The sequence below is a fragment of the Pinus tabuliformis genome, chromosome 4_2, assembly GCF_031772625.1.
Source record: "Pinus tabuliformis cultivar Carrire ecotype Pingquan chromosome 4_2, CPIR1, whole genome shotgun sequence".
Classification (NCBI taxonomy): domain Eukaryota; kingdom Viridiplantae; phylum Streptophyta; class Pinopsida; order Pinales; family Pinaceae; genus Pinus; species Pinus tabuliformis.
The window spans coordinates 298,030,387-298,046,361 of NC_142304.1; the positions used below are offsets into that span (position 1 = coordinate 298,030,387).

At 40.3% G+C, this 15,975-nt stretch overlaps 1 protein-coding gene across 2 annotated transcripts in view; it reads right to left on the bottom strand.

Moving 5' to 3' along the window:
- Nucleotides 1-15,975, bottom strand: part of LOC149169181 (callose synthase 3-like) — a 266,097-nt gene that overhangs the window by 59,480 nt on the left and 190,642 nt on the right. For both annotated transcript variants that reach the window (XM_089428596.1, XM_089428595.1), the window contains exons 29-33: nucleotides 8,539-8,648; nucleotides 8,272-8,427; nucleotides 8,059-8,127; nucleotides 7,665-7,857; nucleotides 7,441-7,552 (exon numbers count right to left, since the gene is read on the bottom strand). In XM_089428596.1, coding sequence (XP_089284722.1) covers nucleotides 7,441-7,552; nucleotides 7,665-7,857; nucleotides 8,059-8,127; nucleotides 8,272-8,427; nucleotides 8,539-8,648 — 640 coding nt within the window. The remainder of the gene's footprint in view (nucleotides 1-7,440; nucleotides 7,553-7,664; nucleotides 7,858-8,058; nucleotides 8,128-8,271; nucleotides 8,428-8,538; nucleotides 8,649-15,975) is intronic.

Here is a 15,975-nt window from a genome sequence, read left to right on the forward strand (position 1 = left end):
ATGCTCCCCTTCTGCATTTGAGCGGATCTGAACTTTTGTTCAAGGTACATCTTCCATTGCTCGGAAGATCCCTAATATAACGTAGACAAAGCGTCCCACATCTCCTTAGCAGTCCCTCTACTAGCAATGTGACAAACCACATGATCCTTCACTCTGTCTAGGATCATTCTTTTTCGCCTTCGACATCTCAGCGTTGTATTTCTTCAACGGATCTGCACCTGCAGGGACAACCACCACGATGTCGATGTATGTCTTGAGGGCATGCTCATCTAGAAGGAACAACATTTTTGCCTTCCAGATGATGTAGTTGGATGCCCCATCCAACCTGTCCTAATCCCTCAAGCCACTGGTTTCCATTTCTACCACAAATGTCGAAAATCGCCTCTCTCCTATGCGTTGCTTCTGGGCTAGCGTACGCACTCCCTATTAGAGCTGGTAAAACTGTTACCCCTTGTTGCTACTCAGCTCTAGAGAATTTGAATTCCTTGGCTAGGAATTCTTTGAGGAATAAGTTCCCTCAACCGTGCTTCTCCTCTCTTCTGACGATTTTCTGCCTAGAAAACTACCTGCAGAAAAATCTGCGTCCCACCAACTCTCCTCGCATTGAGGCTTCTGCGTTGCTCCCTCTGCCCCAGCGAAAACTCGATCTGGAAGCCCTTCTTTCCGTCGACTCACTCAGAGAGACTGTCTCGAAATTTCAGCCCTCCGGCTAAGAACTACGCAAACCCTCTGGGGTTTTGAACTACTGCCTCTTACAGCTTTTCGATTTCCCTCTTCTGCTCAATGTTGGGTACTCTGGCATTGCTCTTCTTGTTCCACCTGCAGCTCTGATACCATGTGAAAATTCCTAAACAGGAATCCCTACTGCGGCAACTGATGATATTTCTCCAATTTGTTAATTCCTTTAGACAAATTACTTGCAGTTTCCTACGAAAAATATCGAAATACATACACTGTAGCCTTCACTTAATTAAATTATATGTGGAAACAAGAAATTGAGCAAGAAAGAAAATACAAAACAATAACACCGTTATTTTTGGACAAATGTCCCCGGAAAAACCCAATGCGGGAAAACCAGTGCAACAGTTCTAAGGGTTTATTATTATTAAGCAGTAGCAAATTCTAAATACATCTCAGAATACCTCAAGGGTTATTCAAATATAGAGAGAAATACTGGCAGAAAGATTTGTGAGATTACCTCACACAATCACTGAGAAAAATCTCGACTGATCTGGTCACTGGATGAGGTGCCTTGGCAGGCTCTGCACTACCTTTGCGCAGTCCTCATGTAGTCCCTGTGTCAGCCCCTCTAGACACTGTGTCACCCAGCCAACTGATCAATTTGCTGCCTAGAGTCATTGCTCTCAGCCTCCCAGTCTCACACCCTAGTTCTCGGCTTCTAAAACTGACTCTGTTGCAAAATTTCAGACACTCTCACCCTCTTCGTGGCCCTACGTCAGCCTCTGCATGAGAGCTGCTAGATCACTCTTTACCTCTCTTTGCTGATGATTCTCCGACTGAAAAAAAATCTCTCTCCGGATGCTATCCTTGCCCCTCAACTGCAAGAAATCTACTCGATCAGAATTTCCTCCTGAGAACTTCTCACTTCAGAAATTCGATCTCTTGGTGTGTTCTCCAAGTGCCCATCAAGCTTCCTCTTATAATCCTCTTGTTGATTAATCAACGACCCATATTAAATCCTAATCAATGGCTAGGATCATATTGACTTGATCTCCGCCTTCTTCTAGAAGTTTCACCTACAGTTTATATTAATACCCTTTAATTATTTTAATTTCCTAAGTTTAGACTTAGGGTCCCATTAAAAATAATTAATTATTTTAAATTAACTATCTCTGGGTGGAATTTCCCAAAATGATTTTTGGGTATTGGAGAATGCATTTGTCTAAGCCTCCCTGCAAATTTTGAGGCCTAGAGCACATCCGATGCTACCCAAAATCAAAAAAACATAGTTTCCTACTTCGGAGGTCTTTCCCAGTCTCCTCATCTCACTGCCCACGCCCCTAGTCTGCTCGCTATGGTGGGGGTCTAGTGTCACCTCCCTTCTGTGGGTAGGGAGTCCGTGATGAAATGGATGCTATAGTCTTGGGGATTGCCCCCTACAAATCTTTAGCACAAGTCACTGCCTCCTGCAAGGTAGAGGGCCTGCCTGACTTCACCAGTCCACGCAATGGCTCAAGTAATCCCTCTATGAATGTGTACACCCTTCTAGCATCGAATAGGTCTGGCACCATAACTGAAACCCTAAAAAACTATGATATGTAATGCTCAGGGTGGCCAGTCTGTCTAAGTTGGGCCAACTCCCTGAAGTGAGCCTCTGGGTCCCTCCTATCAAAACGCTCCACCACTCTCCGTGTGACATCCTCATAAGAGGTCACGCTGGCATGTCCCAATGTGGACAAGCCATCAAACTACCACTCATGTGCTTCCCCCTCCAAGTGCAAGGTAGCCATTTTGATGGCTTCCACCTCTGTCATCCGATTAAGTTGGAAATAAGTATCCAACTTCTCCACCCAAGCTCGAGCTGTACACTTGGCAGAGCCATCATATGTGGGGAAGTACATCCTCCCAATGGTACGCTGCAACTCTGAGTTCTATGTACTCGGTCCCCCACTGTACCTGCCCTTCTCATTCTGTTTGAGCTGGCAATAATATCTAAATGACAGGGCTGCTTTGAAATCTTCCCCCATGGATTGCCACTCCCTGAAGAAATCTCCCATGGGCATTTGGTCATCCGGTCCTCCATGCTCACTAGGTGTTGATGGTAGGAAAGTAGGTAGTGTGAAAATTCCTAGATCTAGCAATCTCAAGAATCCTACTGCAACCAACTGAATCTACTTCACCTAGATCGTAAATTACATTACAAACTTATTTCAGATTTCTTCTTTAAACATTGAAGTAAATTATTAAAGCAGCCTACACCAAATTAAATATGATTCTGAAACATAGAAATTGAGCAAGGAAATACAAACACATAGGTCACTGTTATTTTTGGACAAATGTCCTCGGAAAAACCCAATGCGGGAAAACCGGTGCGGTAGCTCTGAGGGTTTTATTATTATGCAAGAGAAAATCTAAGTACAATTCTAGGATGCTCAACTAGCAATTCGACACAGAGAGAATACTGAACAAAAGACTAGTGACATGATCTCACCCTGTCATTGGAGAATCAATGACTGATCCTGCTGAACTGGAGGCTCTGCGTCACCCTCTGCGTGGCCTCTGCGCAGAACTGCGTCACTCCCGGCAGTTTCTGTGTCACCCATCCTAGGTATTACGCTGCCCCTCTTTTGGATCCTTTGTTGGTTGAGAAAATCGATCTTCTGCCTCCTGGAATCACACCCTGGCTTCCAGCAACTAAAATTCGACTTCCCTTAGCAGAAAACTCGACTTCCCCTCAAGGACTGCACTGCCTCTGCGTCAACACTACATGGGCCAGCGTCGGCCTTTCTTTGGACGTCTTTCTGTCCTCTCTCTGCCTTGTACTCTCCAGAAATTCCTTCTTCCAAATTCTCATTGCCCCTCTGCTGCAAGAAATCTCCTCAATTGATTTTTCCTCCTGAGAACTTCTCACTTCAGAAAATCGATTTCTTGATCTCTCTTGGTGTATTTTCCAAATGACCCTCAAGCCCCTTCTTATATCTTCCTGTTGGACAACCAACGACCTAGATTAACTCCTAAGCAAAGACTCAGATTGTTTTGACTTGATCTCTGTCTTTATCTAGAAGATTCACCCACAATTAGATTAGTAACCATTAATATTTTAATTTTCCTAAGTTTAGACTTATGAACCCCATTAAAAATATTAATTATTTTAATATAATCGTCTCTGAGTGGAATTTACCAAAACGGTTTCTTGGTTCTTTGGAATGCATGTGCCCAAGCCTCCTTGCAAAATTTGAGGCCTAGAGCACATCCGATGCTACCCCAAATCAACAGGCAACGTGGTTTTGGATGGCCCACTGAACGCTGGTGGGTGAGTGGCTAGTGAAGGGTGGTCATACTATTGTGAGGCCCCTGAAGTCTCTCCAAATAAGAACTCACGATGAAGGCTCTTGTCCCTATTATGTTGTTTGATCTCTTCCAACATCTCTTTCTGTCCCTTAACCAAATCATTCAGGGCCTTCAAGAGGCTACCGAATGCTGCTTTGTCCTTACTCCTTGGCTCCCCCATCTCCACTACAACTATTGCCTTCCCACGTGCCTCTGTATCAGGTGTAATCTCCAACTCTCTTTCCCTGCTCCTGTACCTCTGCCTCTGGTAAGTCACGTTCTGCCTATCCTCCTCGTTCATAGGAAATTTCCCCACAGCTGAGCCAAGATCGAAGCTCTAATACCACTATAATGTTCCTAATTAGGAAAAACAATGATATGCAAAGCAAATAACAAATACAACACCAACAAATTTCAAACACTTAGTAAAAACCCATGTAAACTCCAGAAATAAGAACCAGTTGAGCCATTTTATTAAGCAATTGGGGAAATAGTACAATAGTGTGGAAGGAGTGCACCTAGGCAACTAAATAACACTATAGGTCAAGCCTATACTTGTCTTAAGCTTACATGACTTTCTTTTATACTTAATACCTTCACCGTTAATGGCTTAAAAATACACTCTATTGTGTAATAATTGTATAAGATGTTTGTGGTATGTTATTGTTGGATGCAAGAACTTGCAAAGGTTAATGGTGCAACTTTTTGCCACTGTGAAATGGTTCCTCTATAACATTGATGGTGTAATTTCTTTTTCTGGCTAACTAAAAGATTATTCTCTTAAAGTAAGGAATTAGGCCACCAACTCTAATTTTTACTGCCACCAGCAAAATGATTTGGCCATGGGCTTGAATTTTTTGCCAATAGCAATAGAACATAGCCATAGGATAATAGGGAACTAGAAACCCACTACAATTTTCTTCTTCATTGTTCCTCTTTTCAATACTTGATTTATTCTTCAAATTCGTAGTAGAGATGCTCAAAGCGGTTGGATCTAATGGTGGAAAGCAAGGAGTTTGTCAACATTGGGAAAGATTCAATTCTAAGTTGCAGGAAACGTGGGCAGGGGGTCCGTTTCCCCAGGGGAAACGAAACGAAACTCGTTTCCCCGTACCGTACGGCCTGGAAACGCGTTTCCGGCCGTACGGCCACGTTTCCCGAAACGGAAACTTGGCCGTACGGCCGGAAACTCGTTTCCAGGCCATATGTGCCACGTTTCCCCCAAAAAAACACTTGTTTTTTAATTTTTTTTTTTTTTTTTAATTTTTTTTAGGGTTTCCAGGTAGGGTTTCCAGGTATATAATAATAATTTTTAAATATTTTTAATATATATATATATATATTATTATATATATTCGCGTTTCCCCGTTTCCAAAATTTGGGGAGGTCGCGTTTCGTTTCGCTTCCCCGTTTCGTTTCGCTTCCGCGTTTCCCCGTTTCGTGCAACTTAGATTCAATTCCCATTAGGGCCTAGCCTAACGCCATGGGGCACCTTGAGGTAGTGGGAAAATGTGTTGTTGCACCCAAAGAGATTATATTAAATGGTCTCATGCCTTGTGCACACATAACTGGATCAAATTCCACCTCTATGTCCTTCAATTTTATAAAATTCAAATTTTGCTAGGGTCATTAGTTTCAAAGGTTCAAGGGCCTCATTCTATATGGCAATCCAAGTTCGAAACTCCGCAATAGCTAAGATACACCTAAAGTCCAGCCATGTTAAGGGTTGGTGTGGCCCCAGAAAAGTGTGATCCTTGGGTGACTTTGACAACTTCAATGTCCTTGGATTGTAGTTTCTTAGACCACAAGCTAGTCTCGCAGGTTACATACATGCTAGCAAAGAAAAAAATACAACTGTGGAAATTATAAATTTTAAGTGGTCAAAGGCTAACTTTTGGTCAAAAACCTAGAGTCAAAAAAGTTTCGAACATTATGAAAAATGCTTGGATTAGCAAAAATGCCCCAAAATTGCTCAAATATCGATGTAATGAACAATAATTCATTTATGGATATACAAAATAAATAGAATAAATAGTTGAAATTTATATAGGATAAGGATATATGATTGGTAAATGAATGAATAAGATATTTACAATAGCTTGTGATATTGTGTATAAATATACATTGAATAGTCATATCCGTGAATAGACATATATCTTTTAGACATACACCCTTTTAATATTATTATTGTTGTTATTATTATTATTATTACATATACTTTTTATTCCTTATAAATATAATATTCTGAAATCTTAAATGCTTGTTTCGGTGCAACCAAAAGAATAAGAAAAAAAATAATTCCATAAAAACTCATAACGAAATCTTTGAAAAGAGGAATAAGGCAAACAATCATGAGAAGAGATACTTTTTCATACCAATGTTGGAGATAGAATTGAGCTTGGATAATTGCTACATGTAGATGATGGTAGCTAAATAGATTACAATAGATTGCAATCAAATATTTTTATTTATCAGTAAATTAAATCTCTCTCTATATATATAGATAATCACACTTCTAACGTGATCCCAAAATATAATATAGGGGCTTTAAAGTCAGGAACCACCAAGAAATAAGTTAATAAGTCAACCCAAAGTCAACCACCAAGGCAATGAAAATATAGGGGCTTTAAAATCAGGAACCACGAGAAATAAGTTAATCACTCAATCCAAAGTCAACCACCAACGCAATAAAAATAAAGAAGACCCACCCTAGATGTGTAAAACAAACAATCATCCCATTACTGTCAAAGGAATCCCTAAACGTAAACAGAGATGGTGGATGGAAGAAATTATTAATAAACAAGGAGTGTTTCAAATGTCGTCTGCGATGTTACCATTATATAGAAGTATAAGACATGTTATCAAATTCAAGACTAGTAGAGTGCCAATCATGATCGAGTAATATCCTTGCCCACTCTACTATAAGAATGAACTTGAAAGGATTAGATAAGTGTAGGAATCAGGTGCAAACATTTCCAATGAATGATCTTTTGCTGCTCAAGTAATCCTAGTGCAAAACAAGGATGTTTCCCTTTGAGTCAGCATCAACTGTCAAGCACTAAAGAAAATCGCTAGAAAAGCTCTTAGTACCATTCTTACTAAAATCGGTGTTATTCTTCCTGGATCCCGTTATACTCTACAGTGGAAATGGGGAGGAAGGCCACAAAAAAGTAGATAAAGTACTTCTAAAGCTGTTCAATTTTACACCAAAAGGTCCCAACGTAATTTTCGCCAGAAGCCGGAATGCTTAGGGCACGTTATTTGGCAGGAAAGAAGGAATGAGTACAATTCAAGACTAAGAAAAATTTCAGTAGCTGAATAGCTGGCACCACAAAATCTCAAAATTATGATGATTCCTCACTCACAAATACTTCGTTACTATTCATTGAGGATCATAAGTTATAACACATTAGCAAGAAGGTCATTTACCTGGTCAAAGCCATCAACTGCTTTGACGAGGATAGAATAATAGACCTTGTGAGGTTTATCCTTCTTCCTCTCTTCTACTTCATCAATGTAGGCCACACGTAGAGATGGGTATCTGCGAAAACCATCAGGTATATCAACTGACCGACGATTCAATTTAAATATTCCTACAAAAATATTGTCCTAAAACCAAATAGAATCTGAAGAATGGAAATAGTCTGACTTACGTCTTCATAAGGTTTAAAATGTCAGCTGCACGCTTATCGCCGAGTCTCTTTTGTGTACCATACCGTTGGCAGGAGACAACGTATGTAAATTTCATGTCAGCGACTGCCTGCAATTGTGCCCACAATGATCGCTGGCTCTTTTTTTGCTCATCAGTTACCGATTCAATCACTGTCTTGTAGCCTTCCAAAATTTCTGCAAAACCAAAGCAAATTCATAAGAAAACAAGTTTCAAAGAAATATTTTTAAAAGCATGAGATGCAGTCTTTCATAACGGAACGGGATGAGATGACCGCAGGATCAGTCGCATTCCCAGGAACAATTAACCGCCAAATGTTGTTTCAAAGCTATCAACCAACACGATAAGATTCCATAACTTTCAAAACATTTTTGTACCTCCATCTTTTGCCATATCCAGAAAGGATTGGAGTTCCAAGGCTTTTCTATAGTACATCATTCCTCTGACTGCCAAAAACAAGAGTATAAAGAACTGTATGTGCATTCAGGAAGCAACAAATAGACTGCATCTACCATATTATTAAAGATTATATATAATACCAACTATAATTTCAACTTGTCTAAAAAATTGTTCACATTCATCTCCCAAACCTGTCCTGGTCAGGGTTTGCGCTCGATAAGATACCCAGTGACGAAGTTCATTGATTTTCTCTGGGGTTCGCAAGAGCTCCTCAATATCTCTCTCTTGTGATCGCAAGGCCAGGTCTTCAGTCCCACAGACACGTTGCAGAAAATTTTTCCATTCATCTGTTTAACAAGGAAAAAAAACTAGTGAATGCGGAGACAGCTGATCTGAATGTCAAATGGTCAGAATTGAATAGCTTTCCAAAATGTATGAAAAATACAGTATATACCCACCTGGATAAATTTTCTGCAAATAGAAAATAATAGAAACGCCATCTTCATTCTCTTCCTGAAGATCTTGCACCGAAATCAGAACATCTTCTGTATAATAAGGAGTCATGACACTGGGGGAAAATAGTTGACAAAAGTTATTACGTCCAATTTCAGACACAAAAGGCTCTTTACGACTGACAAAAAGTTATTTCAACAGATATGTCTCTTCCTTGCCAGAGGATAAATTCAACTATCACAAAAAACTAAAAATGGGATTACAAGGCTATGTTAGTTATGATGCATTTTATCATGAAGACCTAAGCATAGCCAGCTTTACTAGTGAAAATACACAATACAGAAATCTAAATTCTTAACCATAAAATCTTTAACCAGTTATTGTTATGAAAGTAATAAAGAAAATAATAAATATCTCAATATCCGGAAGTGACCAGAACAGGAAACTGGTCTCGGAAGTACTACCTGCCATAGCACCAACCAAAGAGTGCCATAGGCATCTCTTGGAAACACAAGAAAAAAAAAATGACACAATAAATTGTAAAAAAGGGGTAAACCCTAGACAAGAAGTAGAATTGATTCTTTTTAAGAAGAGAGACACTAATCTACACCAGAATCAGTGGAGTTAGTACCATCATCGACAAAAGTGAAGGTACCAATGCAGAGCCTGAGAATGACATCTAAGGAATGTTTCTTAACCTCTCCCCAACCTTCCCTTTCAAATTTGTCCCCTGGAGTCTCACTCTGTGATTGTGAATGGTATTGGTAAGTTTCACTTATTGGAGGCTCCATGTAGAAAACGATCTTTCTAAGTAACTACCAAAGGAGATTTGGTTGTATGTCTTTGATTATGTCTGGAAGCATAAATTAGACTATGAAATAATTGATTTTCGGTGTAGATCCTGCTATGAAGTACAACATATGGCAACCCCCTACACTAAAGACAAATCTGAGAATGTTGTGGAACACTCAAAGCCCATATGATCTCTCACCAAAAGGCAGTGCAACTGTAGGCTTACTTGGTGGAATGACACCTATTACCTCCCAGATCTATACTTAAACTTACAAATCCCTGTAAACAGGTGCAGGCCTAAGGGAATCCAAGAGGGCTGTCTAACGTCACCACAACACCTCCTCAATATTTTGGCTGACTCTCCTTTGGCACGAGGGGGGAATCTCTAAGTAAAATGATTAAGATATTATTTGATTAAATGGGTGAAAAGATAGTAATCATGAGAGACATCCATAGTAGCAACACTTGAATCTTTGGATTGCAATGCCTAGACCCTTTAGTCCCATATCATCTTGTTCTTTCAAGCACTTCTCCCGTATCTCTAAGGACCACATGCTTCACTCATGCAACCTCAACACCCTTTAATGTGCAACCTTTACATTCATTTAGGAAATGTCAAATGTGTTCAAATGGATTTAGGGTGGAGATTATTACCACTCATTTTGCACGAGGCATATACTAGTGATTTTTTTCACAACCCTTGTGATTTTCATCGCAATGAGATTTGGATGGTTAGGGTTTTCACTTGATTCTATGGATTATTGATGACACGTGATGATGTGCTAGAGGTATTGATGATGTATTTCTTTGTATATTGCTTATCATAGGGATAGCATTACACTTGATCATGTGATGTCTTAGTATCCACTCCTTGCTAGAAGATTGGACATGAGGATGTATGGATCCCCTGGTGGACTGCCCTAGCACTTTCGGGCTAAGTGTATATTGTATTATCTTGATCATCGGGTTGGTTTCGTCATGGCATATAGAGCTTAGCATACACTCACTTACACATGGTTTGTTACTTGGATGGAAGTTGGGCATTGTTATGAATAAAATAATACAAAATATTAAATAATTATATATATATATATAGAATAATAAATATATATATATATATATATTTATATATTCTATATATGTGTCATTGCCTCTTTTGATGGTGTCTTTGCTTGGAGGATACTTGACTTTGCTTGGAGGTGTCTCCTTTGACTTTTATACATGAATATACATAATGTAACATACCCTTAAGGTCTTCAACCTTTTTCTTTTGACCATTTGACTCACCTATAGCACTTTGACATGTGCTAGACCTACTTCAATGAGCAAGAAACTCATTGACATATATTATAAAAATAATATTTCTTTTCTTGAATAAATACAAATATCAAAAGTACATTTATGAAAAGCAAACCTAGTTACATTTCCTTCAACACATTTGAAGGAGGCTCCACCACTTTTCCTTTCACATAGTCCAATACTTCATGCTCCTCCAAAGTCAAGTCCAAAGTCATCTTCCATGCATGATAGTTAGATTTTTCATTGAGCTTGTCCTTAGTCTTGAAGTAAGATGAAGAAGCCATTGAAACTTGTCCAATAAATCTTTTTTGGTGATTGCTTTTCTCTCTCTTGCTTGGGCTTTGTCTTCACCTGGGATCTAATACCATGTAAAATTTAGATAACAATGGTATGTTCTATGTTTAGCACAATTACTTCAATATACTTTAAGCAACCCAATTACAATTTCCAAATTAATAGCAATCACATTAATCATAAATCACATTGACAGTAACTGTAGATAGAACATAAAATAAAATGCAAAAGACAAGCCAAGACAAGAGGACACTAGATTTGGCAGATGCCAGGGAAAAACCCCAATGTGGGGAAAACCCTTTGATCAATTCTTCTTATTATTATATCAAATGTTCAGCAGAGAGAGAGTACAAAAAGTCAAAGTTGACTTGCCAAATGAAAGTCAAAACAACCCTGTCAAATTTGCAGCCAACTGTAGTCAAACTTAGCCTTGACCAGAAAGTCAAAGATTTTCAACGCAGTAGCAAAACTTCTCCTTTGAAGCTCGGTCAAAGGCAGTCAAACTCGGTCTCTAGCAGTGGTCAAAGTCAATCCAAAATAGTCATAAAATCTGTAGACAAAATTCGTCCACCTAAAGTCAACCCTGTGGTCAAACAGGCTTGCGGTCAACGTAGGTCAAAGTGCTCCTTTTGCCTCGGTTCCTGTGCCCAAAAATGTGGCCTGCTAAGATAGAAATTCACTCGGAAAATCGAAGTCAAAAGTTGTCGAGAAAGTCAAAGTCAACGCTGCTCAAACCTTGGTCAAACTGCAAAAAATTCTGAAATTTTTGGCCCAAAAATTGTCTTGAAATTCATCCTCCTTTCCACACGTGTGAGTGAGAAGATTTGCCCGACAGCTGTATGAACCAATGAGAGAAGGAGAGAGAAGAATGTGTGAGTGATGATGATGCCAAATGAGGTGAAAGGTCACTTGTATTTATACAAGTCGTTGAGGGTGAAGTGACATGTCTCTTGGGCTTCATGAGCGTACATGATGATGTGGCTGACCTGAACAAATTGCACATGTGTGGGCATAAATTCAAAAACACACTTCTGCTTGTCCAAATTAGATGATCTTTAGATCAATTTTGGTCCTCTCGAAAAGAGGAATTCAATGCAATCATCATCTCCATCAAATGAGCTGTCTAAAGTGGAATTTGGCCCTAGTTTCCAATTTTAACAAATTTACAGATGGTGCGAATACCCATCTAGAGGAGGAACTCACACTATTTGGGGGCATTTTCGGGATGTTGGAACCAGGCCCAACCCTTTGTTTGTCTTTGTGGGTTTGGCGAGGAGAGCCCACGGTTAATTTTACATAATTTTTTGAGCACTCTAGAGGGGTCAAACATTAATTCCTTTCCAGCCAACAATAACAAAATTTCAGGACCAGCGCAGGGGTTGAAGCAGAAGTACTTCCTAGCATCCAGGCAGCACATTTTCTCACCTAGGATTTGTCTAGCTTGCTTTAGCAAGCCTAGGTGCACATATTCCATGCATATATTGTACTCTCTTTGATTGATTAGAAAATGGCTCAGTTTGGCGCAAGCTTTGGGAAATTTATGAGTGTTTAATTATATATTTGGAATTTTGTCTTGCATGTTGTGTTTTGCTTGATTATCACTGTTAATTTCCTAGTAGGAATATTGCAATTGGTAATTGTTTCTTCTTGCTGTCCTTTTCGACAAATATGTGGAAAGCAAGGACTGTCATCTTTGGGCAGATTTGTGGACAGCGAGTTGTGAAAATTCCTAATCCTCAAGGAACCCCTACTGTAGCAAATCTGAATTTACTTCACCTACTTGATTTTAATATACATTATCAAGTTGTTTTTTGCATAACACTAAAGCAAATTACTTTAAATGTTTGATTTCATGAAACACAAAACTGAGCAAAGAACAAGATACATAGGACAGTTATTTTTGGACAAAATAGTCCTCGGAAAAACCCGATGCGGGAAAACTAGTGGAGCAGCTCTGAGCGTTTTCTATTATTAAGCAGTAATTTTGAATAAAAATGTTGGATGCCCTCCGGCCAATCCAGTGATAGAGAAATACAATGGTGGAAAATCTGATTAGGTTTTACCTCACTTCACCCGGCAGATTCTTGCAGATTCCGCCTGATTCGGCAGCAAAACTGGCTAACCCCAACTACCTTTGCACTGGCCCTATGTAGGCCCTGCGTCAGCCCTACAGGCTCAGCGTTATCTCTGCATTGTCTCTTTTGTCCACTGTGTCAACCTTCCCGGCTATTCCGGCAGTTCCCCAACAGTTTCGGCTATCTGCGTGGAGGACAGCTTCAGCTTCTGCGCTGGCCCTTCTAGCTTTGCATTAGGCTTGCATGGGCTCAGATTGTAGAAATTTTTGTTTTCCCACCCCGGTTTTCAGTTTCTCCTTATTTCTCCCATATAGTTAAATGCCCTTTCCCATAACCATACATTTAACAAGCTGAAAAAAATAAATTTGCTGAAAACACAAATTCTGGAAATTTTACAGAATGCTGGAAATTGCAGAAATAAAAAACCAACAGTAATAAACAGCCATTAAAACACATTTAAACACTGAGATTTTTGGTCAATGTGACCCTGGAAAAACCCCCTACAACTCTTGGGGAAAACCAGTTTGAGAGCTCTTCTTTATTTCTGGAAAATGCCTTTTTACAGTAGGAGAAATGTTCAGCAAACAAAAAATCAGCAAACAGACTTTTACAACTTATCTCAGCCTTGCTGATACACCACTGCTGATACTCCGCAGCTGTTGTTGTTACACCGCGGCTGTTGTTGTTACACCGCTGTTGTTGTCGTTACACCGCTGCTGTTGCTGTTACACCGCGGCTGTTGTTGTTACACCACGGCTGTTGTTGTTACACCGCTGTTGTTGCTGTTACACCGCGGCTGTTGCTGTTACACTGCGGCTGTTGCTATTACACTGCTTTCAGCTGCTGAAACTCCGCTCTCAACTGCTGAAACTCCGCTTTCAGCTGCTGAAACTTCGCTCTGCTGAAACTCCGCTTTCAGCTGTCCAGAAATCTCCCTTGCTCTCTTGCTCTCCTTCTCTCAATCTGCTCATGAAAGAATTGAATGATCTTTTTCCTCCTTTTCCTCCCTTAACCCAACCCTAAGTGACTTTTGGGTGATCCCTAAATCCAATGGCCGAAATAGATTTAGATCAATGGCTGAGATTAAATGCTCATTTAAATCTCACTTTCTATTTTTTAATTCACCCCACTTTAATAAAGACCCACTTAGTCATTTATTTCCAAACTCACTTTTCCTTTCTAATTTTTCATTGACTTTATAAAAGTCACTTTAAAATTAGACTTAGTAACTTTATCACTTAAAGTCACTTTTAAATTAGATTTAACTTTATAAAAATTATAAAGTTACTTTAGGAGAAAAATTAAATTCTTTTGGACACTTTTCCCTAGGCCAAAGATCAAAGCCTGAGGGAACCACCTGTCCTCCAGTACCAAATTTCAACACTCTCTCTTACCGAGGAAGGTGTTCCTCACCACACCCATCTTGTCTCTGAAATAGACATGCTTGCCCCGTGGTAAGGCTTTGGTAAGAATATCTGCAACCTGCTCATCAGTGGAAATATACTCAAGCTTCACAGCTCCCTTCTGAACATAGTCTCTGATGAAATGATATCTAATCCCGATATGCTTTGACCTGTCATGAAATACTGGATTCTCCGTGAGTTTAATGCAACTCTGATTATCACTGAAGGTCTCAACGGCTGACCAAATAAGCCAAACAACATCTTGCGAAGCCAGATGGCCTCACAACTAGCTAGACTTGCTGCCATATACTCTGCTTCCGCTGAACTTAGTGCTACTGACTGCTGCTTCCGGCTGAACCATGACACTACTGCTGAACCCAACCCAAAACAGCACCCTGAAGTGCTCTTCCTATCAAAAGCACAACCTGCCCAATCAAAATCAGTGTATCCTGCCAATCTCACTCCATCTCCCTGCCTGTAGTCCAGACCATAATCCACTGTCCCCTGCAAGTACCGCAAAATGTGTTTTGCAGCCACCCAGTGAACCTTCCTAAGCTCACACATAAACTGACTCATTGTGTTGACTGCAAAACAGATATCTGGTCTAGTGTTGACCAAATACATCAAGGAACCAATCAGCTGCCTGTACAATGTGGGATCCACCAACTCGGAATCCGAAGCATGAAGCTTCTTCCAATTGGTGATCATCGGTGTCGACATGGGTCTACAATCCTCCATGTGGAATCTGCTAAGGATGTCCACAATGTACTTCCCCTGCCCCAGGAAGAAATGCTCCTCCTCCTGCCACACCTCCAAACCCAAAAAGTAATGCATCAAGCCGATGTCCTTCATCTCAAACTCCGCTGCAAGATCTCTCTTGTAGTGTTCTATGAGTCTCTCTGCACCTGTAATGACCAAGTCATCCACATACAGCACCAGAATGAGAGGCTCCTCACCAATCACAATAAAGTAAAGGTTTGGATCTGCCTCACTCTTTGTGAAACCCATCCCCTGCAAATATGTATCTATCCTGGAGTACCAAGTTCTGGGAGCTTGCTTCAAGCCATTAAGGGCCTTCTTCAGTCTGCACACATGGGACTCCTTCCCATGCACCTCAAAGCCCTGTGGCTGCTCAATGTACACCTCCTCCTGTATGAAGCCATTGAGAAATGCGGTCTTCACATCCATCTGGTGGATCTTCCAACCCATCTCTGCTGCTATCGATATAATGGAGCGTATCGAAGTATATCGAGCCACGGGAGCGAAGGTCTCCTCATAATCAACTCCCTCTACCTGGGAGAACCCTCTAACCACAAACCTTGCTTTGAATTTCTCAATGCTGCCATCTGCAACATGCTTTACCTTGTAAAGCCATCTAGAAGTAACCACGGATTTGTCCTCAGGCCTCGGCACCACCTCCCAAACATCATTCGTCATGATAGAAGAATACTCCTCATGCATGGCCTCTCTCCAGACCTGCTGGCTAGCTGCCTCCTCATAGCTAGAAGGCTCAGAGTCAAGGATGCTGGTAACCATCGCCATATAACTACAAAACGTCTCAGGTGGTCTACTCTCTCTG